Source organism: Sinohyriopsis cumingii, unplaced genomic scaffold (assembly GCF_028554795.1).
Source record: "Sinohyriopsis cumingii isolate HCF-2022 unplaced genomic scaffold, ASM2855479v2 utg002530l, whole genome shotgun sequence".
Classification (NCBI taxonomy): Eukaryota; Metazoa; Mollusca; class Bivalvia; order Unionida; family Unionidae; genus Sinohyriopsis; species Sinohyriopsis cumingii.
This window is the reverse complement of record NW_028316239.1, coordinates 363,564-389,408: the sequence shown is the minus strand read 5'-3', so window position 1 is coordinate 389,408 and position 25,845 is coordinate 363,564. Positions and strand designations below refer to the sequence as shown.

General features: G+C 35.8%; 1 protein-coding gene across 1 annotated transcript in view; it reads left to right on the top strand.

The window, feature by feature from the left end:
• The window catches only part of LOC149770180 (kin of IRRE-like protein 2), a 94,564-nt gene that overhangs the window by 56,704 nt on the left and 12,015 nt on the right, over positions 1–25,845 (top strand). Inside the window, exon 2 of the mRNA XM_089949273.1 lies at positions 14,750–14,886. Within this exon, the coding sequence (XP_089805399.1) occupies positions 14,750–14,886 (137 nt within the window). The remainder of the gene's footprint in view (positions 1–14,749; positions 14,887–25,845) is intronic.

The following is a 25,845-nucleotide window of genomic DNA, read 5'->3' as shown; positions in this document are numbered from 1 at the left end:
TTATCAATTAAATATTTTAGCAATAGTTATATACATATCTAATTGTGTGGACTGGTGTTATCCCTAAAGATTCAAGAACAAGCCAGGGGATCAGATATGCCATGCTCGAGCAAGTCTTGAACTGGCATTTTGTGAAATATAGACATTATATATGTATAGTGTTTCATATTATATATATATATATATATATATATATATATATATATATATATATATATATATATATATATATATATATATATATATAGTGTTGCATCGAATGTTTCGTGAGTTAGTGCTACCACCTAGATACATCGGTACTTGATTTAGTTGTTCATCATCTGCCTGGTTTACTCAAATTGCAATAAATATGTTTACTGTTTGCCACTGTTTTGCATTCTAGTATTTAAATCTTAATGAAGTTATTACATTTTAAAATTGCTGTGATATTGTTTAGTATAACGGGATTAGGTATATGTACTGATTTAACAGAATTTACTGATGTATCTTTAAGAAGTAATTGACACCATGCTGTATTATGACGTTTGTTTTACCATACGAGAATGTATGGGTATCTATATGTGAACGAATGCGTGACCAAAGACATTTAATAGCCGTTATATGATGATAGGCTGTGTGTAGTTTAAGATGAGAGGGCTAAGGAAAAAGAATGTACCGTCCTTTTGTTTTCAAAGGGAGCTTTTTAGGGGAAGAAGAACTTCCGATTTTACTGGGTTCCAAGTCTTCAAGAGTTGGAGACGAAATTGAGACTGTGGCCGAGATAGTCGAAGTCGACAGGATTGTAGTCATGGGAGAGAAAGTGGAGGAGGAGCGGGAATCTAGAGAAAGTAGAGTAGGAGAAGGAGAAGGAATTTGGAGAAATGTCGGGGAGGAAAAGGAATTGGGAGAATTAGGAAAGAGAAAGGATACAACAGATGAATAGAAATACAAGGACAGGTGGAAATCAATCTCACGCTGCTAATCAAGTGATGTGATAGGCTTATTAAAGGGTCGAGCGGAAAAAGTGTATTTGGAAAGTTGAGTCATTTGAGTATTGAACTGCTATTAAATTGTTATTCATTGAATTTGAACCTATTTTGTATATCTGACAATCTAACCCTCGGCAGGTTAGGAGCTTTACACGTATCTTTCATTAAATTTAACTACCAACAAACTAGAGCCTGGGTGGGACTTCTATAGTAGTTTAAATCAAATATTGAGAGCACCCCACCCCAATCATATGAATCATCACACGGACTGACAAGAGAGTTTGATAGACATTATTATTCGATGCAAAAGGTCCAGTCATCCACGTACGTGTGCCTGACTCTGTTAGTTTCATTTATATTCTGTTTCGAAAGTTTATGGAACACTTCCGATCGACATTTCCACGCACCTAAGGCACCTATATATTCTACTCTGTGACAACTCACCTGTACACAAATCTGCGGTAGAGAGAACTCCTGAAGGAAGCCAAATACGTACAGCCTTGAATCACATAAAGTGATCTATTGCTGAATCCCGTTATCAATGATTTGCTGATGAGCAGACGATCTGAAAGCCGCCGTGGGGTCGGAAGTGTTAATTTCCAGTTTTAAAAAACAACCGAAAACAAGTAAAGAAGGTGGATACAAAAGGCAACTAAAATCGGATAATCAGACTTCGAACAACAATAAATGTTTCAAAATAAATTGTTTCGCGAACAAATGTTTTAGTAGTAAAAATACAATCGAATCACAAAACAAATGAAATTACTACTAAGAATATGGAGGCAATAGTAATATTTTGTTTTTAATTTGAACATTAATTTATCTTTCGTCAAAATTTTCAAAGAATGAAATGACAAATAAACAACTGCAATGCTCCACAGTCAGAAATACGTATTTGATGTGCCCTGAGTGCATGGACATGACACATTTTACTTTATTAACGCTGTATTGCAACAGTGGAAGAGGTTTGCGAAGACGTCTTCATTCAGTGAAATTTACCACTTCTAGAAAAAGGTTATTCTAACTAAACATCTATATGATCACGTGTTATGTATATTTAATTGTATTGTGTGTTGGCTATCATCCATGATGGGGCTCTGAGTGGCCGAGTGGTCCGTTACGGATCATTGCCATCTCACCTTTATCTGCGTGGGTTCGAGTCTCGGATTAGGCTAATGTGGGTATGTGAGAAAGCTTGTCAGGTGTTTCTCGTCTGTTGGTGGTTCTTTCCGGGGTTTTCCCGGGTTCTTCCTCCACCATTAATACTGACCGCCATGTATAGCCTATCGTGTGCTGAAAAATGGCGTTAAATCCTACAACAACAACAACAATTATACATGATTATATGTTGTGTATATTTATATTGGTCAATAGGCGAGTTTAAGGCCTAATGTCTAGCTACTTCTAAACAACATTTGCATAGTCATACATCTATGATATTAGATTATATTTTAGGATTATTATTACTTGGATGTAAAAAAATTTTACTAGGTCTGAGCTCATAAGACATAATGTATTCCTCTAATACGCTCAGCCATCATTACTAACTGATCTGCTCTCTCTTAGTAACAAATACTGGCCTGCAGCGTGAACTAGTAATCACTATCTTACCTAATGTCGTATATATGTACAGATATGGCCGATATTAAATTACCGTATAGTTCGCATTGCTGCTCCAATCTTAATACAAACCATTCATACGTTAAGTGGATTCTTAGTTATGCAAATGAAACAAACATCACATAACTACATTGTTTGCTAAGAACCAATTAATTTACATAAGCATCCTACAGACCTAATAATAATCAAATCTTACCATACATGGTTCATAAACAAATAAATTCAAACAATTATCTTAAGACTCCTGTCAAAGAAAAATAATGAATGAAATTAAGGCGCTGTACCTTTCTATATTTTCGCCTTTTGCAGAATCGCCCCTTTACATCTTGGTTACGTGTCTTTCAAGACTTCCACTACATGTTTCTTTGGCAACCTTTACGAGAGCGTTACACATACTACCGAAGGAAGCTAAGGACTCAAAACTAGACTAAATAATTTTGCGGTGTAAGAAATTTATATAACACGAGACTCGCCTGTGAACACACCCCAAACCGTTAACTTATCAAATCAAAATTTATGTTAATTTAATCACCCTTATTGACATACGTCCTAAGGGTTTACAAAATTTGTAAATTTTACAGCTTTCTTAATAAACAGATTTGTGCAAAGTTTCAACTTCTCAAAATTATTTCTGCAAGAACAAATGCCGTTTCTGCAACATTTCAATCCTTGAGCAAAATGATAAATAAAACCAATTATAATCCTCTTGATCAGTTCGCGGGTCAAAGGTATGAACCAGAACCACAGTAACAATTAATCTTGCTCACATCAGATGCATTACAGTTTCAAATACTTACACATGCCCTTGAGTTCATTCACACACATTAATTTAATATTTCTATGTGTTACAATGATACCTGTAAATTTTACTCTGTTATGTGTTATAATGACATCTGTAATTTTCGTACTGTTACATGTATGTATGTATGTGCATGCATGGATCGTTGGATGGATGGACGGATGATGCAGATCATATCCAGCTTTAAATGTAGTTGCTCCACTGTTCATTCTTTCAAATAGCTATCTACTTCCTACTTATACGGTTTTGTTACATTTTAAGTAGTAAATCTGGTAGATCATATACGGTTCGGCTGTGGATATGTACATCAACAGAGTTCGTCTTTCTGTGCCCTTCGTCACATGTTTCATTCACCAGCATAATCGCACAAACAGGAAATACAGACGGTCGAAGATATGCAGACATTCGACTATCAGAACCGAATGACATCTGTGTAATTTAGTTCAAAATATATTAAATAACTATTCTTGCTAATTAAACCCACTGTGTTCTTTCTTTTTCTTGCTTCTTTGTTCTGTAAATATCATTATCGTTGAAAGCGTTATGAACATCATGATACATAGAAACAATACCATTATTAATTTTCCGTTCATTATACAATTTATTTTTAATGCTAGGCACTGGGTTTTCCAAGCAAGGCCAAAATAAATTATTTGTGGTTCAGGTCTACAAAACCAAAAAAAGTAGAGTAGGTCGGTAGGCTTTTGTTCCACGAAAACAAGTATGTGTAGTATAATTAAGGTTCATCGCGAGTAAACGTTCCGCCTTACGAAACATCTTTATGTATTTATATACCCTCGGCAGCTAGTGTTCTTGATGGAAGAAGACCCCAGATGCTCTTCAATCCATTTCCAAGTGTAGTACCAAGAGCCTCCTGCAAACAAATGACATTTTTCTCACAAACAGGCTCAAGTGGATTTGAACCTCTGGAGTTTATGGCGACAAATCACAAACAACACTATTATCTGATTTATATGTTTCAATTTGCCGGCTATTTGTTTTTATTGCGCATTTAACATAGAAAAACAAATCTATATCTGCCATGGAATAACAAGAGAGCTGCCTAGTGGGACAACACATTCTCTTCTATACATGTTATAATTAATAAATACAGTGATGTTGCCTTCTGAATAAGAACTGGATTATATGTCACTGTTTGAAGCTGAACGTCATAAAATAGCCACGTTTGAAGATATTGTTTTACAACATGAATCACAAAAGACAAATTAAAAATAGGTGATACAATATATTCATTTTGGTATATTACGTTCTATTGAGATAGCATTAGTCATCTAGGAGAATAAAAGAACACAAAATTATATCCGTATAGTCTAAATACAAATAAACATGACTAACTCTTACAAAATTAATCTGAATAAAAACTTCTTGCCAAATGTCTACCAAGTTTGATCATTATAGCATCTACTGTTGTCTAGATGGAGTAGAGGACACTTAATGATACCTTTCTGTCCATATTTAGTACAAAACCAAGCCTCTTGCAAAATGTGTTGGCAGCCGAATACCGTTGCCATATGCATACCTCCACTATGTAGTTGGCATGCCAAACAGGTTTGGTGGAGAATATTTTATCGGGGGGAAAAAACGTTGGGGTCGGAGGCTAAATGTAAGGGTCGGCTGAACCACACATTGGCCTTAAGTAATTGTGATAATTCACTGGAGCCAAATAATAAAAATAATTTCACTGACGCCTCGGTAGCAAGAAAACCGTGAAATATTAAGTCATTCTAAGACACTTACTTGGCCGAGGGCCAAATATGGCCACCTCCCGTTGAAGATAGCTTGAAATAAAATCCAACAAGGCAAGAATTATGTATTTTATTCTTAATGTGCTATTTTACTTTGAATTGGAAAGGAGAATTATGTAACTTTTGAATATTTTGAATATTTTATGTATGAATAATTACAAAACACAGCAGAACATACACGATTAACCGCTGACTTTGCGCGGGATCCAGCAAGAAATCTGCTACTTCAATCTGTTATACAGTACATTTTACGAAACAATAGGTCTGAGAATAACATAAAAAAAACCTGCTTGCTGAGAGTGAATAACGGATATATTTAATCTCTTCGATGGAAAACAAGTATTTTCACGCACTAGATGAAATATATCCCTTATCCACTCGTTTCCAGCGAATATTCTCTATGTAGGGTATTTCATACAAATATATGGTATTGAGAAAAAAAGTCAAAAAAAAAGATGTCTACTCTCCCGAGCCAAACAAATAACCCGTAGTTATCCCTACGTAAGCTGAATTTAAATATGGATGCATGCGTATTAACTCATCAGCACTCGAAAAAATAGCCAATATGCCGAACGTTCATCATTGAGAACAATTGTCTTGATCAACATCTGTATGTTTCCATCACCACCAGTTAAGAGAACGTAATTGCACAAATTTGGTTGAATATCCACCAAAATTGCTCTTTATATACCCTAAAATCCTTTTAATTCCACATCTAGTGTCTTTTCTTGGATATATATATATATATATATATATATATATATATATATATATATATATATATATATATATATATATATATATATAACCTTTAAGCAGATTGTGGCTTGAAAACAACGCCGACACTGCATACAACGTTCAGAATTGTGGTCATGCTGCGCCTTTATTTGGTATTTTAATACGATGAAGCGTTTTTTCAGAAGCCTTAATTAGTTGATGATATCTAAATTTAATTAGTAGGCATCTGGATTCAATATTAAAGACTTTATCGAATTTAATCACATTTTCATTTTTGCTGCTGGGCATTTCATTCTAGTAGAACGTGTTAAGAATTTTTTTAAATGTATCACTAGAAAAACGTACGCCTGAAAGTAGCGGTAGGAGTAAGTCCGTAGGCTAGCCGTCTCACGAGGTACAGATTCAACAAATTATCGATTCTAGCTAATGGACTATGTTGTTAACTTGTTGTACGAAAAAGATACAGCAATCACTGTATTGTAAAGTCTAAGAATGCTTATATTATAGAGGGTGTTTGTTTGAAAAATGTGCTTCCTGATATAATTCTAAAATCAAAGCTGTTTGACAGATTAAAATATCGCCCTTCTCAGACAAGTCATATATTACAGAAGAAAAGCAAAATGCTGTTTCATTTAAAGAGTTATTTAGTGGTTGAACCTGAATAAATTAGTACTGTATTAATGTAAAACGAGTGGGCGATTATGATGGTGATTTTTATGAACTCTCCAAAAAGTCCATCGCCTTTGCCTTAGCTGATTCAAAACATTTGTCTCCCTCGGGCAATAGGAGAGATAACGAGAAATGTATTTCATTTTGTTTCTTGGCTTTTGTAACTGGACTAAAGTCAAAACAAGTGTCTCATAGTTCAGAAAGTTACAGGGAAAAATGTAATATATGGATGACTTTCTTCCAAACCAAATCGCGCATTATCGTTTCGAATGAAAACGGCGTTTATATTTTAATACCAAGATGAAACAATCGAACAAACATTTGAAACGATGTTTCGACACTGCCACTTTCAAATATCAGTAAACGTTCTCATAGGAATCCACTGCATAGTAGAACTGAGAATTTACATGTTACGAATGAGTATAAATTCATAATACAAGTTCTTAAGAATTAAAATCAAACTTGTCATAACGGTCAATAACACGGGATTCCGACTTTCAACAAATCTCAGAGTCGTTGGAATTGTCATTGACTTGATGAAAAAACCTAATAAATATTTGAAACAATTTTTCGACACTGACACTTTCAAACATAGGTAAAAGTTCTCATAGAAATCCAATGCATAGTGGTATCAAGTACAATTGAGAATTTTCATGTTACGAATGGGTATAAATTCATAATAAAAGTTCGTATCTATCAAATCTATATATGCCATGGAATAACAAGAGAGCTGGCTAGTGGGGCAACACATTCTCGTCTATACATGTTATATTTAATAAATACAGTGATGTTGCCTTTTGAATAAGAACTGGATTATATGTCACTGTTTGAAGCTGAACTTCAATAAAATAGCAAAGTTTTAAGATATTGTTTTACAAAAGTAATCACACGCGACAACAGTAAAGAATAGGCGATACAGAATATTCATTTTGATATACTAAGTTCTATCGAGATATTATTAGTGATCTAGTAGAATAAAACAACACAAAATTATATCCGTATAGCATAAATACAATACAAAATAGCTAACTGACTAACTCTTATAAAAAAAATAATCTGAATAAATTCTTCTTGCCAAATGTCTACCAGGTTTGATAATTATATCATCTTATGTTGTCTAGAAGGAGTAGGAGACACTTAATGATACCTTTATATCCATATTTAGTACAAAACCAAGCCTCTTGCAAAATTTGTTGGGAACTGAATACCTTTGCCATATGCATACCTCCACGTTGTGGTTAGCATACCAAGGAAGTATGGTGGAGAAAGCATTTTTTGTCTAGGAGGAGGTGACACAAAAATGTTCATGGACAGACAATGTCAGGACATACAGCATACCGTCCTAGACGGGTGTATAAAATGTACAGTATTTGTTTTGTTTTCCAAAACGTCTTTGAGTGATGGGAACTGTTTCAAGGAATTTGTAATCCAAACAGATTTGTAAAACTGTGTTATGTTGATTTCTTAGAGCATAAACAGTTTCTGTGTGTTTTATATAAAATCAGCTTGGTGAATTTAGTTTGCTTACTACTGTCTACATGTGTGTCACATTTGATGTCCACTAGAGTCATTTCTAGCCTCGTATCCGTCCTTGACTGCAGCTGTCGGCGAAACCGAACAGAGCATCCGGTCTTCTTTCAGGCTGATGACTGGATGTTTTCACTGAAACAGGCCCATGAATGTCAAATCATGATTCACGTACAATAAATTATTGCCATCATTGATGTGACGGCAGTTATTAAAGTTTACAGCAATTAGAGTGGAAGGGAAGCTTCTTGCACTGGCCATGCTGTTTATTGTTCACCGCTGCGCATGTCTGTTTTACAAGCAAATGCGCCAATAAAACCGAATATTCCGATTGTTACTTTGGTATGGTGTAAATCAGTATAAATAGTCATTGTCGCAGACGGGGCTGGCAACTCTGCGAGAGAAAAAAAATTAGCAAAAAAAAAAAAAGACGTTAGGGTCGGAGTCTAAACACAAGGGTCGTTTGGGTAACCTGAACCACACATGAATATTTTTGGGGCCTAAAGTAACTGTGATAATTCACTGGAGTCAAATAATAAAAATAATTTCACTGCCGCCTTGGTAGCAAGGAAACCGTTAAATTTTAAGTTATTCTAAGACACTTACTTTGCCGAGTGGTAAATATGGTCACCTCCCATTGAAGATAACTTGAAACAAAATCCAACAAGGCACGAATTATGTATTTTATTCTTAATGGGCTATTTTAATTTGAATTGGAAATGGGAATTATGTAAATGTTTAATATTTTATGTGTGAATAATCAGAAAACACAGCAGAACATACACGGTGTACCGTTGACACTGCGCGGAATCCAGCAAGATATCTGCTACTTCAATCTGTTATACAGTAAATTTGACAATAGGTTTGAGCATAATATAAAAAAGGAATCTTGCTTGCTGAGAGTGAATAACGGATATATTTAATCTCTTCGATGGGAAACAAGTATTTTCACCCACTAGATGAAATATATCCCTTATCCACTCGTTTCCAGCGAATATTCTCTTTGTAGGTTCTTTCATAACAAATATATGGTATTGAAGAAAAAAAATTAAAGAAAAAAGATATATACTCCCCCGAGCCAAACAAATAACCCGTATCTGACTCGACGTAAGCTGAATTTAAATATTAATGCATGCGTATTAGCACCTCAGCACTCGGAAAGAAATGATAAAGCCAATATGCCAAACGTTCGTCATTGAGAACAATTGTCTTGATCAACATCTGTATGTTACCTTCACCACCAGTTAAGAAATTGCAATTGCACAAATTTGATTGAATATCCATAAAAATTGCTCTTTATATACGCTAAACTTCTTTTAATTCCACATCTAGTGTCTTTTCTTGGATATATATATATATATATATATATATATATATATATATATATATATATATATATATATATATATAACCTTTAAGCAGACTATGGCTTCAGAACAACGCCGACCCTGCATACAACGTTCAGAATTGTGGTCATGCTGCGCCTTTATTTGGTATTTTAATACGATGAAGCGTTTTTTCAGAAGCCTTAATTAGTTGATGATATCTAAATTTTATTAGTAGGCATCTGGATTCAATATTAAAGACTTTATCGAATTTAATCACATTTTCTTTTCTGCTGCTGGGCGTTTCATTCTAGTAGAACGTGTTAAGAATTTTTTTAAATGGATGACTAGAAAAACGTACGCCTGAAATTAGCTGTAGAAGTAGGTCCGTAGGCAGGCCGTCTCACGAGATATACATTGAACAAATTATCGATTCTTGATAATGGAGTATGTTGTTAACTTGTACGAAAAAGATACATCAATCACTATATTGTAAAGTCTAACAATGCTTATATTATATGAGCGTGTTTCTTTGAAAAATGTACTTCCTGATTAAATTCTAAAATATTTTTTTTCGACAGATTAAAATATCACCCATTTCAGCCAAGTTATATATTACATAACAAAGCAAAATGCTGTTTCATTTAAAGAGTGATTTAGTGGTTGAACCTGAATAAATTAGTACTGTATTAACGTAAAACGAGTAGGCGATTATGATGGTGATTCTTCTGAAATCTCCAAAATCATTCCTGTGATGAAATTTACATACATTTCCTGGATTATTTTAGATTTTCTTAGTCTCGACTTAACGAAAAGACCCTACACTTTCCTACTTGTTTTGGTGCCAAAACTTTAGTGGAACTATTTACTCATTCGACGTAATCAATTTAATTTTGATAAAATGACAGATATCATCTCTCTCTCTCTCTCTCTCTCTCCGGTGGCCTAGTGGTTAGAGCGTCCGCCTCGGATGCGGGAGGTCATGGTACTAACAGCTGCATCGCTAGGCGCTCAGCATTAAGAGGTTAGTGTTAGGTCTGGTCGGCCTGGTGTCAGGATAATGTGACTGGGCGGGACATGATGCTACATGTCTGCGGCATGATGCTCCAGTGCTAGACATCACTATAAACTGTTACATTGCAGACATCGTAGCGATATGACTGAAAAATTGTTAAAGCTACGTAAAAAAAACTCTCTCTCTCTCTGAGCGACATTGAACGTTCCATGTTATCTCTCAAATACGACATACGACTGTACTTCGTCTTCCACAACTCTCAAACAGGATTTTCCGAGACTACTTTATTGATCATGTGGTATGATTCCAGACAAGTATGCATCACTCACAACAACAAAAAAAGGTGTAAACGCATTATGTAAACAATGAATGCGTCATTGCACCACAAGCAAAACTGCAGTGCCTAATTCCATGCAAACAATAAAGTGGACAGCGGGGATTCAGACATTTACCTAAGACAAGTGAACCGCTCCAGTGGTCTAATGGTTGGAGCGTCCGCCTCGGATGTAGGAGGTCGCGGGTTTGAAAAACTCCGCCACTTGAACTCAAAATTATATTTATGACATTTTTATATGTGTTTAGTTGTTTAAAAAATAAAGATATTTAACAAATATCTATATCTAGATGTATTCCTAACTTTCTAATATATTGCATTTAAGCTTATTCTTTTAAGATGTCAACGTTACAGTTGAAGTGTGCACTTAAGGTGATTGGTAAATAAATAAATGTAAGGTAAGAGAGAAACGCGTTTTCTGCATGTTGATCCTCCGATAATTCTGTATGGGTGAAATGGATGCAAACACTCTGAATCTCGTTAATGGTGAATTTTATTTAGTATACAGTTATAGTATTGTTGCATACATCTGTCAACCATGTGCCCATCCCCTCGCGACCGTTCCTTTAAGAAATGTATTGTATTACTTACGGTCAATTACAATGTCCAAGCGGCAATTTTATCAAATTTGTTCTGGGTCTATTTTGTTAGAACAGTTTGTTTCTGTCTGGCATACTAATGGCAAGAAATTTCGCTATTTTCATTGAGTGGAGGTAATAACTGTTTCACAGTAACCACTTCTTTCCATTTGATTTACTTTACTAGCATCAAGATATTTACACTACAAAGAAGAAATAAGATAAGAAAATCTCTCTCACTCAAAGGATGACAAGTACTAAGAAAACAAAATGTCTATCTTTCATTTCGTGCCATTGTCGGTTTGAGATGCCAGCCCATCTCCCACATGTTTCTTTCGAAGAATTCAGTCTACGTTTGCTTTCGTGAGTACCACTGAATATGGGTGCGTCATGAGTTAGAAGAGATAATATATTGTATGGACAAGAGAAGGCATTTTATATAATCCAAGAATGACAGAAAGGCCGTAAGAAATGAAGATTTATCCGGACAAATCAAGGAAGGGAATACTTCCATTTCTCAACATATTTAGCCACAATATAACAAAAAGAAACAAAAGTGTTTGTAAAATGTCATCCTTTTTTCATAATGTCCTTTGTCGCAGTGAATACATAAAACGTCATCTTATTCTTGGAATCCAAAAACACTCTCACACAGAAAGGCGCGTTTACTTTGATGAGAGTCAATCGCCTTGTTTGCCCTATTCGGTGTTAATGTATGTATACAAGTCTTTGGATTAGTAGTTAGGTAGTTGTGAATCTATATAAATATATGGATTTTTATGTGTTGCGTGGGGTATTTGTTTTATGCGAAGTTGTTGTGTATGTCATTTTCATATTTATGGTCTTATTAAATTTTCTGTCGGCGTCATTAAAAAAAGCAAAACTAATTTGTCTCAGTCTGATTTTGTAAGTTATTGTTAACGCCTTCACCAGTCAAGTATACTGCATTTTATGAGTCACCTTGCTACTCTGTATTTACTGTATCATTTCTATTTGATCTGCACCATATCATCACCTTCATGTTTATTTTGCAACCTCCAAATATTTGTAAGGGTAAATGGCGTCCGTCGCCCGTGGTGTAAATGGCGACCAGGGCGACAATGATGCCCAGCGTACGAGGACCAAATGGCTGAAGCTGGGGTAGGTTTCTAGGGAGAGGGATAGCGTTCCCTCCCACCAGCTATGGGGTTTCGGAGAGTGCTATATGCTCCCCATGCGGGGTCTGGGATACGGTTTACAGAGGAGAGTTATTTGAATTTTTGAAGATAGCTTGTAGCATGTTGAACTCGGGTTTGGATCAGTAGCAGAGCAAAATCCTGCAATACACAGATAACTTAATGATATGACGCTTATGTGCATGCAATTTACTGTCATCAATATTTGTTGTCACAAGGCTGGAGTATTGTAAGAAACTGTTAGCTTGATCAGGCGAAACTATTTTTGTCTTTTTGTGATTCTCTCTTCTCTATGCTCAACAGATTTCTGTATAAGGTTGTATAAATTTAGTGCTTTGGCAACGTTTCGAAAATACGCGTTAGCGTTCTCCTCAACAGTTCTTACGTACTTCTGTAAACATGACTGGTATAAAGAGACTTATTTGGGAATTTGCAAAAAGGCTAATGGAAAGAATGTTCACAGAACTTTATGCTTCTTTCATGTACTGTGACAGAAGTTTACTTTTTTGTGTTATTAGCAAAAAACGCGCTACCTAGAGCAGAGAGGTGATTGAAATGGCTGTTCCCATGTGCTTGAGAAATGGACTTGAACAACGTTAACTTTAGCAGTTACTAAACCAGAGAAGATGAATTATGCCGGAGTAAACAAGACTAACTTTTTAAAGTGTAATGCATGAATTATAAAATACAAAAATCACTTAGAAAAGGTTATCAAATGCTTTTAAACTTTGTCAGGTAAGTCATTTGTACATGCGTTCGTTTGTGAATGTGAGTGTGAGTTTTTACTAGACTTGCATTAAAACAGATTCCAATAATTAATAACATTGGAACCTATTTTGACTGCCTTGTCTTCGCATGCCACCCGTGGCTGCATCTGTTGAGACTTCCTCGTTTTTCACGAGTTCGCATGAACGAAAAATAAGCCATCAATAATACCATGTAATAATCTCCAACAAACAAATAACAATGTCCGTTTGATACATCGTGTTTTGAACATAAACGATGATCGCTCACTTCAAAAGCGTGAAAAATCGTGTTGGGTCACAATGGCCAGTAGATTAATTAAGCAAACTGATCATTGTTCTGGGGAAATGACGAATTGTTCGCAGAGGCAGTCAGGAATGATAAAGGCAGGTAGTGGATTGTCTTCTGTGACTTGCAACAACCTTAGGCAAAAACGAAACATAGAACCACCAACATGCAACTCGTTGTCCTTTTTGCCACAGGGATACCGCCAACGATGTCCTATAAAATATACACTTTAGAATCAGTATCTTGGTCTAAAAAATGTGAAAACCAAATTGGGAAAACACCAAGCCGGAGAAAATTCCTATGCAACAATGTAGAGCGCTGCGTACGATAGGTTTCTTCAGCATTTATGGACTAAATAACAGATAAAATAAACAAATTCGGGCTAAGATATATGCTGTTAACTTAAAGTAGAATTTGAATTTGTTTTATTTATTAAACTTTTTATGAAATATTAATTTAGTTTCCATATACACAGTAGCACAGTGATCCCGTCACGTAAGAGGTTCAGTTCCTTAAATGAATTTCAATATGGCTGCCTCTGCGAGATATCGAAAGTAATTTTACGGATAGGGCCCAGGATTCTCCGATTGATAATTCCAATATTCAGAATGTTTCCATTTGCCTGGAAAGTCAGTGAATGTAACAGAGGCGAAAAAATTCGTCATTTATAAGGAGATATCTCTGTCCTTTTCAATTGTCTATTATTGTCGAACCTGCTCTGAAGGAGGCTTGAGAATATGAATCATTTGAATATCCTTGTGCGAGTCATCCGTACATCTATTCACAACCCTAGCTTCACCTCAAAGGAGGGTCTCTTGTATATGAGATATCGTAATTATTTATCTTTAACTGTATTTGTTGTTTCTCCATTAGCAAGACCTGGCCGAACACCAAAATTGTCTTTATCATTGGATTTATCTGGTAAAGCTATGCTGCTTTATACAATTCAGAACCCATCTGAATGTAACATTTTTATTACAGGTACAATGTTTAATCTGCCTTGTGCTGATTCACTTTTCTGGGGTCAGTGTTGCTATCTAAATAAAATGTGTAGCATCATATAGAACGTACTCTGCTTGGCTGGAAAAAATAAAATGAATGTCTCTCCAAAATTATCAACTCCAGAAATGTAGTGGTAAAATCGTCAGTATCATTAGTTCAAACTATCGGGAAGTAATGCATGCTGTCTTTGATCATTTGTAGGATACCACGAATATCCCGAATATATGGATTTAGACGAGCAACCGCCATATTTCATTCCAAGACCAAACAATGTCACGTCTCTAAGAGGCGAAACGGCAAAATTACAATGTTCTATTGAAAATCTAGGATCGAAGTTCGTAAGTAGATCTGTCTCTACATGTCTCCACTTATTTGTTTCACTCTTTTAGTATATTTGTATATGTTCATTGTATCCTTTTTATGTGCAAGTTGGTATTTTCAGCTTCCTGTTTCTTTATCCCGATTTGGGAATTTCCGAATAAAAGAACACCAGAAGTTCTTTTACGGATGCTAAAATATACGTATATCCTACTACATATAAGAAAAGAAAATATTTTTGAGATAATCAATTTATGATACATAAGGACTTAAAGAAACCAAAATATTTATCTTCATGTTCAAATTTGACGTCGTTCCATGCTGAACTTGCCATACGGTTCAAGGATGCAATGTGTCCAATTATATATCAATCATCCGTGAAAGACACCATATAGTGATATAGATATGATTAGTGTTTAGGAAAGTATAGCAGGAGAATAATGTATTTATTCGATCACCGATAAGAGAAGACTGAATTACTCGTTCGTTATGGGCTGTGGTTTTTAATACATTTCATCAGCATCGATTATATTAGAAATTTCGAGGTGTATTGAAAACTCAGAGACACAAAATTGATTTAATTTTGTACATGGAAAATAGCAGGCAATATCTTTCAGACAAAAAGAGGACATTAACCATTATGATCTTGCAATGTTCCAAATAGATCTATACGTAAGGCATAGTGTATACTGAATATTGATGATAAACGCAACAGTTTGGGTAACTGGTTAATAAATTTTATTTCGATCTTTTAATGCTAATAATCTTTCTATATTAATATATTGGGTCTTTTGTTTTACATGCCTTCGGAATATGATCATTTTAATATAAGCGAAAATGAGGTCTCAGATTCACTATATATAAATACATATGTGTATTCTGTTCAAATAATAGCGTTTATTATAAGCTGGAAATGCATGAATGTTACTCGTGTGAACCATGTTCTATCCTTGTGTGTGTATATATATATATATATATATATATATATATATATATATATATATATATATATATATATATAAATTAGTTATTATTACAAAACATTGATGCATCATAAAATAAAACGAAATACTTAAACATATTATGTGTCGATGAATGAAACATTATAAAGAGTAGTACTAAACTGCCAGTTTTGCCCCACTGGCCGACGTTGTGGCCTTCTACCCTTCCTCGTCTCTACCAACTATGACCATTTTGCTCCTATTTGAGCGTTGTCTATTCTTCACTTTTATTTTGACCGTACACAGGCCGGCAGACACGTGTCGAGAGTGATCCATTCAAGGGAGGATAGAAAATGCCGGCAAAGAAGGCCAGTGGGCCAAACAGACCCAGATTCGTACTATTCGGCAGTGATTGTAAATACTAGAAAATGATCCTGCAGAGTAATGTACTCAAATAGCCAAGTCTATGGCAGCGATCAATATATATACGCTGTCAGCAGAGCCAGTCAAATGAATAAACTGACGAATGCTTTGATACCAGCTCTGTTGTTTGCTGATTTTCTTTGCAGTGTGATATATTATGTAATGTGTACATTGATACTTTTGTGCAAGTGGAACGAAAATATATAGCCAGGTCGAGTTTTGAAATATTTTCATATTGAAGACATTGTCAGTGACTGTTTAAATACAAATGTTGAATGGCGGCGAAACTATTGGTTCGCGAGTAAACGGAAGGAATCTATGGAAATTACAAATAATGCCATAAATCTTCTAAAAGAATGAGATGTCAATAACGTGATAACAAATTGAGTTCATTGTATTGTTTGAATGCATCATACAGGTTGATTAAAGAGGCTCAGAAAATGTTTAACGAATTTTCTGGAAAGAATTCAGAACACACTAACAAGTAGGTGAATCTGGGAGTCACCTTAGAAATGGAACGAAACAAACTTTGGCAGAACTTTGAAAGAAATGATACTAAATAGATGTGCGGAATATCATGTATGAATAAATATACCATCGAAGGAAACATAATAACAAGCTCATCGCATCTGAGGTGAGTGGCGTTTTTAATGAAGCCAGTGACCAAGAAGTTCAAATGCAGGGTAATTAAAGAAAAAATTATTTGGAGCCATAGGTATAAGAATGATATCCGAACACAACTTGTTTTTCATGGCAATACACGGCGAAGCAGAATAAAAGACATCGTGAATATAAAATAAATGTTTTAAACTCTCATATCAAGCACAAATGTAACTGAAATTTACGAGAGAAAGTTTAACATTATCGTGTACGTACTAAAGTCGCCTGACAAAACTGATTTTGCGGTTGTACTCGATGATCATTTCTTTTGCACTTATTGAGGCGGACCTGTTTTTGAAAAATAGTTTACTTAACACCGCAGAGTTCTTCGCTATTGATACTCTGACATAAGATTAGTTAATTATTTTACAAGGGTTGATTTACAGCTTCGTGTTTGCAATGGAGAGTACGTGTGGGTTACTGCTAACAACACAGAACAGAAAATGTAGTAGCGTCTTCGCCCATTAGATACACGATTGTAGGTGTTGTATATAAGGAGTTCCGTGACATTGAAACGCAACAAATGCAAAGCTGCCTGCCTTTGAAAATACGAACTCATTATGCCATTATAAATACTATAAAACACATGCGAAAATATTAGGTGATGGTCTAGTGGCACGATCTTTTCTGGCATCGGAGTCAGCTCACGTAACAAACTTTATCAGTCTTCAATATCTGTTCATGAGTGCTAAACAACACGGCAAAACAAATCAAAACCAAAGACAAGCAGATATTACTTCAACGACAACAACGCAAATAACAAATTAACAAAAACACAATAAAACAGAAATAGATGGAATAATAACTAAAAATGAATCGATCCAAGTTTCTGATCCTGATAGAATACTAAAAACCAACTCCAAAACCTTATCAATTAGAAAGACGTTTCGCCCTCCCCTTAGTAAAAAATGCCTACAGTGCCATAGCTTAAACAGCTCGCACGACAGCATGGCATATACATGCCAGTCATATGAGAAAAACAGATATGCTTGAATTATTGAGACCCATATTGGTGCTGAATACATAGCTATCACCACCACCACCGGTTGTCCTGCCACTGCAGAATCAACAACAACAAAACCCAAGAAAACAATGGGGAAACAACAAAGACAACTTGCGCGTTTGCAAAATATACGAATACCAAGCAGCGCCAGAAAAGTTGACTTCCTTGTGGTAGTAGATGAGTATGAAAACATCGTCGTCGTTGTCTCGCCTCTGATATCACTACTAAATCAAATGAGTACGTTTCTTGCAAAAACACAGCAATCACATGTGCCCGATTTCAAATTTCAGAAACGTAGTAGTGAGTTGGAAAAGCGGAAAAGCACGTGGTCATTATTCCACATACTTACTCAATAGGCAATACACAATAGGAAAAGACGCTCAACAACCATTGAAAAATATAATTCCTGGAGTCGTAGCGGTGTTAGAAAACTTTGGTCACCCCGGGGAAATTGTCCTCAGTGCTCAGCTGGTTATATCACTTAGTCGTGCCAAAGATTAATTTAAACCTGCTACTCCGTGGATTCACAGTATTTCTTGCTCCATCCCGAATCGCAAGCACAGCAGCTAAATCAATGATGAAATTGCCAAAGGTATTTAAATGGTTATTGAAAGGCTGGAGAAATACACCAATACCGAATCGGGATATACTCTCGAAGGATGTGCCCACATTGAGGTCCATCTCTTGCCATATAATCCGTTTCGTGGATCCATTTACATACCAACAGCAAAATGGACCACACCAAGGTCAGTTATCAACGTGATAAACTTCGAGAACATTGCAGTTGTGTCAGCGTTACATACGGTCAATGATCACCGAGACATGCTCGACCCCAACTTAGGTGATACTGAGTTTACTGTGCAGGTTACTAAAGTCACGCTAACGAAATTTGAAAGACTTAATCCAGGTATAACTGTTAATGTATTCACGTATGACAAGGGCATTAATCCGCTTGCTTTAGCTCCCCGTGGTCCACACTAACGAATTCTGATTAACTTTGTTGTTGCTGAGAAACAAAATGGGTGTGTATGGATAAAGTATCTTTCTCAACTACTTAAACGTAAGTACGGACATAAAACTTTCCATGCCGATGTTGTATGCATGTATTTAATGCCCAACAACTGCTCACCAGTCATGACTTTTACCCAGGTGGTACTGGCGGAAAACACATCGAACAATCATATCTTAGCCCGGTAAAATTTTACTGCATTACAAAATTGAAAAAGTCACTTAAATCTTCTGCTCTGATTTTGAATGCCTGATTGTTCCTTTGGCAGACGCGAATGAGCCCAGTTCTATTAACAAAGACACTTATGTACCTGATATCAATCGAACAGTGCAACAAATTTCATGCAGGTTTCGTTATGTAGTTGTGTGTGTGATACAATAGTAAATGAGAGCCTCCAGCCCTTTCCTTTATTGTACCCAGAGTGATTCAGACACAGCTGAGGTGTTCCTCAGATTGATCGAAGTCACGGCAAAATGGATTCGGCAGCATCTCTACTCACCAACAATCATAATTATGACGGGTGATAACATTCGTGAATTCTCCGCAGCTACTCCCCTGTTAGACTTGTTTAAAACGGTTTGCTGACAAAGGGTAAAGCTCATCGACTGACTAGGAACATAGCCCGTTCAACGATGGAAGTAAAAGCATGGTTCCAAAGTTCGAGATCACTTTCACATCACTGGCCAGTACAGAGGTGCTGCACAGAACGCGTGCAATCTGCAGTTGCGAATGTATCCCAACAAAACCAAAATCCCCGTCGTATTTCATAACCTGCGTGCATACAATGGCAACTTGATAATGCAAGCAGTAGCCACGGCATCATCACTGATAAGTGCGATCCAAAGGAACATGAAGAACAAATACATGACATTTCGACTATAACAGTTTTAGTTTATCGATTGGTTACAGTTTATGAATTTGTTCCTGGAGACGATATTGAATAATCTCACGGCAAAGAACTCCAAAATACGGTCGAACCAATACGGACTTGAAAATGAGGAAAGGCTTCTATCTCCTATGAGTACATATACAACTGGAACAGATTTTCTGAAACTCAGTTGCCACCGATCGAGGTGTTTTATTAATCTTTGTCACATGAAAATTTTACCCAATAATAATGACACCGCAAAGAAAGTTTAGTCTGCGTTCGATTGCGAAACCTGGGTTATTAACACGAGCTGTATTTCCGCACGAATGTGTTATTATTACTCGATAATGTGTTTAGAGCATTTTGTGACACCGCCATGTACTTGTACGAGCACGATGCCGCGTATTACTCTTCGTCACCGGGTTGTTCTTCAAGATCAAAATCGAGCTCGAATTGCTCACTGATATTGACCAGCATCTTTTTATCGAGCGATCACCCATGTCAAGTCACAGATTCGATAGTGCCAACAACGCCAACGTGACATGGTATAACCCTGCTGACCCCAATAATCACATGATGTGTCTCAATACCAAACATTTGTAGGAATTGGCCATGATGCAGCTACTTCCGGTTGGTGAATTTCAGTAGATCGATCCTTCGCACATTCATCTATAAAACGATCATAACATCCACATGGACTACGGATTCTTCTTTAAAGTTTCGTTGGAAAATCCCGAGCATTTATACGAGGCACACGGTGATTATCCGCTGGCTCCAGTACCACTGTCGGTGCCGGTACGTGGTTGTTCCTATATCAGTGTTCGATCAGTGATGAGTCCTGTCGCAAATGCACCAAATGTGCTAAATTGGTAGCGAGTCATCGGATTAAAACAAGTATGAATTGTACATGCGAACTCTGCAGTTGTATTTGCGACTGGGAAATGTTTTTATTAGGATTCATCGAGCTGTTGGATTTAGTCACAAGCTTGGATGTCGTCGTTTGTTCAGATGGATAATGGACCCACGTACAAAGGCCACCAATGAATTTGAAAAAGGCCTTTTCGAAGTCATGGTCAATGGCGTGTTTGTCAAAATGGCAAATCTGTGCAAACGACGTCGAGTCGATCTTGTCTGTGACAGTGAGCAGAACAGTCTTCCAAAGCTCATTGAGGACTCGGCCTTTGAGTCCAAAAAATCTCTGATGGTGGACTTCTTTCCGTTCACAGTAACAACTCAAAACTCAAACTGACAAAACCAATATATGTGGGTTTGACTGTGTCACGGGGTCATTGATATGTCGTTGTTTCCCGCCTTCAGCTATTCTGGTGCTTACAGATATCGAACAAATTTGTCTTCGATTGGTTGTAACGGTACAAGCTCTGAAATCATTTTCTGAGTTACAGTCACGGTCTTTTATCAAATCGCATTAGCTGGTTTAAAAGTAGGCTAGAAAGGAAGTTTTCTTTTTATGTATCTAATTCTCCACAAAGTTTAATTCGACTTTATTGTTTATTTAAAAAATATCGTGGAAGTATAGTGATTATATTACGAAAAGTCCCCACGATTCCGCATATTGCCGAGTTGTTTCGAGTTTTGATGAGACAACAGATCACGTGGTCCTGAGACGCAATACTAGCCAGTCCTCGGAATACAAACAATAACATGTCCAGCGAAACAGACATCGATCCGTAACAATTTGAACCATTTATGGATGACTCTGCTTTTGCTAACATTGATGATGATGAGAGTCCGATGCAGTCTCAATCTTCAAGTGATGGAGGAAGAATGGCAAACACACATTGGTTTGTAGATACACCATACTGATACTATTCATGTGTATTTATAGTCTAACAATAGTACCGTTATGCATGAATAACTAGCATCTAATAATAGTACCGTCTATTAATTTTCATTTAGAGTGTATTTTCCGCATTTAGATCCGCGGAGAACAATACCATATTTAGAAATTCCTAAATAATTTAAAATATACTCATGGTTAGCGAAATGAGACATGGTTTATTTAATGTAGGACTAATATATTTGTTAATTCATGCCCAATAGTTATGATGAAAAAGGCATGAAATACATCGTACATTAATAGTGGATGAAAGATAGTACGGCCACATGGCTGTTAAATATGTCAACAGTGACCTATATTGCTAGCCAATAAATAATATATTTTGTAGGCTTACCAAAATCTTAGTTAAATTTTCACTTGTCATACTATAATATATCTTGTTACAAGAAAAATTGCAGTTTAAATATTTTGTATTCAATGAATATATGTGTGTATGTGGTTTACTGCAACATCAGTACAACTATAACCATTGTGCAGCGTTATTCAACTTATAAGAGTTTAGGACTCCAGCTGGAATGGACCGGCATACAATATATAGGTATATATGGATTTATCAACTGCATTAGCATAGTATATGCTGCTGAAAGATCTTCACTGTATGATATTTGTGTTCATCATACCTAGTTTTATATGAAACTTAAAGTGAAGACCTCAGAGTTAGATAATTTTGTAATAGACGTTCCTAAAACAACCATGACTTCTTTACCAGCTATAGATGGTTTCCGATAAGGTCACTAGAAAACAGTCTTCTGTCCATTTTACCTGCAAGATGCGCAATCTGGCAGTTATTCTGATATGCGACCACTAACACTGGATATGTTGAATACGGCCACACTGAGTACAAATCAACTTATAAATTCCAAATATAGATAATGAATCAAAGCCTCATTTGCACTCTGATAATGTGTATATGTTTTGTAACAGTTTCTTGAGATGCAATGAATTCAATTGAATTTTCGAAAGCCATATAAAATCAACAGTAAAATCTGCCAACAAACCACAAATATGGCCACTGTTGATGTTTTCGGGATCTGTGTATTGAAAGACAATGCATCAGCTCAACTGTACCACGAATAATTTCTATTCCACCTCCCTTAGTAAAATCCAGACCAATATACAATATGACATTATGCTGACTCTTGCATCACCGCATCAAACCAAAATATTTACTTGTCAAGGAAAGGTTTGTTCATTTGTTTAATATGGGTTATTAATAACACCGTAACCATTTGGTTGTACATACGCAAGTGTCTTTGGCTGACACACCCTCCTAATCATTTGTCGCCCTCCCCATGCCCGATTTTGTAAACTTTATAAACGAGAAAGCACATTTTTTCCTTGATTCTACACTCTATACATGTATAATAAAATATAAAGGTCAAAATCAAGAAGAAATAAGTTGTGGACAATCTCTAAGATCAGATATATTTTGCCCAGTGTATAATATGTATTATGAGTATCTTGATTGGCAAGCACATGTATTCAAGTGTTGTTAATGTTAGCGTCTTAGACCGAGTTTACAATATATGGTATGCATCTGTGCATGCATAGTTAGTGTAGTCAGTTTTACTTTTAAAAATATGTATCTTTGTATAATTAATGTATGTATGTCACAGAGAGAGAGAGAGAGAATAGCACCTTAAGATGTGGAGTTTGCTACTCAGTTCTAGGGTAAATATCACGATTTTGTTCAAATCTCATACCTGGGTGTTTGTCTCATTTTGCAGGTGTGATTGTGAGCATGGAAGTATATGCCTTCTAAAGATGAGTGTGTGTGTTTCACTGTTCCTAAGTACTAAGATGGATAATGTGGGCATTGCGTGCATTAATTACATAATGAATTATACGCTACTTGCTTGAATATATACTGTGTTTAGCTTGTATTCATTACAATGGTTGACCCAGATGGTCCTTTGAATGACAATGAACCCATGAATGAGTAAGTCTTTTTAGGACATTTGTTTCTACACTGATTTTTAAGTTATGGGTATCAATCGTGGTAATAGAATTAGAACTGAAGAGAACGAACACTTTCAAAGGCATTCTGTGTTTAGTTTAGAACCGATAAAGCATAACAACTCCAGCTGTCTGGTTTTGCAAGAAAAGGGGGAAGTTTCCCAATATCGGAAAAAGTTCATGAAATAAGATAGAACTTGCATCACAATGCAAGAAAACGTGTAAAGCTGAGTTGAGAATTCACACGTCTATGCATACTTCACGCTTCACTATTTATAATGTACCGTGCAGGAAAATCCAACAAAAATGTACAAAAATTCAATGTTAAAGCTGTTTTTCAAATCATTGTTGGCAAATTCTTGTACATATTTAATGTAAACCGTATTATCGACCATTAGGACTGACGAAAATAATGTTTTGAAAAACAACTTAATTAACAATTTTTTCTTCTTTTCCAGGACATATATGCAGCTCATCGCAAATTTGTAAGTTGGATCTGTCATCGCCTTGGAAAGTGAAATAGAAGAATACTTCCATCTTGTGTGGTCTGCAATATACGTGACATATATCCTTATCTTCTGTCAAATAAAGTTGGATTCAAGTACTTGACTAATCAATTATTAATTAAAAATAATGTAAATCAGACTTTAGGTATTATGTAATATATATATATATATATATATATATATATATATATATATATATATATATATATATATATATATATATATATATATATATATATATATACCAACTAATTGTTAATTATCAAAATATAATAGAAAGCATAAAAGAGAACCACTTTTCCACACTCTCTTCTTCAAATACATACATACATATACTGACAATACTGGATTACCTTTTTGGCTGCAAACAATGAATTACAAAATATGTTACAGCTATATGCAATCTTTTTCCAATCAGGAATAAATACCGTCTACATGGGTTTCAATGTAAATCTTGATTTGTGCTTCTCTGTCAGAAAATCTTTATATACTTTAGCATAGTTCTCAGTTAGCTTTTCCGGGACATCTCTTAGAACTTTCTATGCCGTTTTGAAAGCCTGTTTAAAGATGGGTAATGAAGCCTGTAAAGTGTCGAATTTTGAATAGTATTAAGCCTTAAAGGTGAATGCATTGAGCGTTAAAATTGTATCACATTTAAGCCAGAAAAGACTTTGTGAAGAGGCACTTCGACCTTTCTGCTTTTCTCTCCCCCCCCCCCTCCCCATTGTCAGTGTTAAACTTGAAAGGCCAACATCTACGACTCATTGAGATTTGTCAAATAATCATTTTAAAATGAAATTGATATGCAACGTAGTTCAGAGATTCTATGCTGTCCAAAATCTGTCGGAAGAAATGATTATCTTGTGAAAAATGTAGGAACCGCTGCGTATGATTGGTCAGAGTAAATTAAGGCTTACACTTAGGAAGTATTGTGAATATAAAGTGAGGACCTGGCTCGGAATTATTTAGTCCGAAAATCTGCTTTTCTCCCCCCTCCCCCCATTGTCAGTGTTAAACTTGAAAGGCCAACATCTACGACTCATTGAGATTTGAACAGGGCATGGCAACACTGTCCTGAGAAAGTGAATATTTGAGCTACCAACCACAACCACTTGATAGGAACCCATGTCAAATAATCATTTTCAAATGAAATTGATATGCAACATAGCTCAGAGATTCTATGCTGTCCAAAATCTGTCGGAAGAAATGATTATCTTGAGAATAATGTAGGAACCGCTGCGTATGATTGGTCAGAGTAAATTAAGGCGTACACTTAGGAAGCAATGTGAATTTAAAGTGAGGACCTGGTGTGAATTCTTTAGTCCGAAAATCCTGGAAGAGGATATGTTTGGTTCCGTGGAAGCCTAAAAGGAATAGTACGTTCCTTGTTAAACAAGAAAAGGGGACCAGGTGAATGTCTTGTAAGAAAAGACATGGTTTAGTGCTAGGACGCAAAATTTCTGAAAGAAAACAGCATTAAGGAAACAGCTGTCTGGAAGAGACAGGACAGTCCGAAGACGGAAGTCGGAAGTCCGGAAATAGATGTCGTATTCAGAATAAAAGACTAAGAAGTCCAGAAGAGATGAAGCGTTCAGAATAGGAAGACTAGAGAATAGTAAGACGTGATACAAGGGTCACGAGAGGGTCAGTCGTGGATATTGCTCTCTTTTCAACACTCGTTATTATGATGAATTAAATCCAAATTAGACACTGCAATTGGATTCTGATGATATAACTTAGATTGAATTGGAGTTG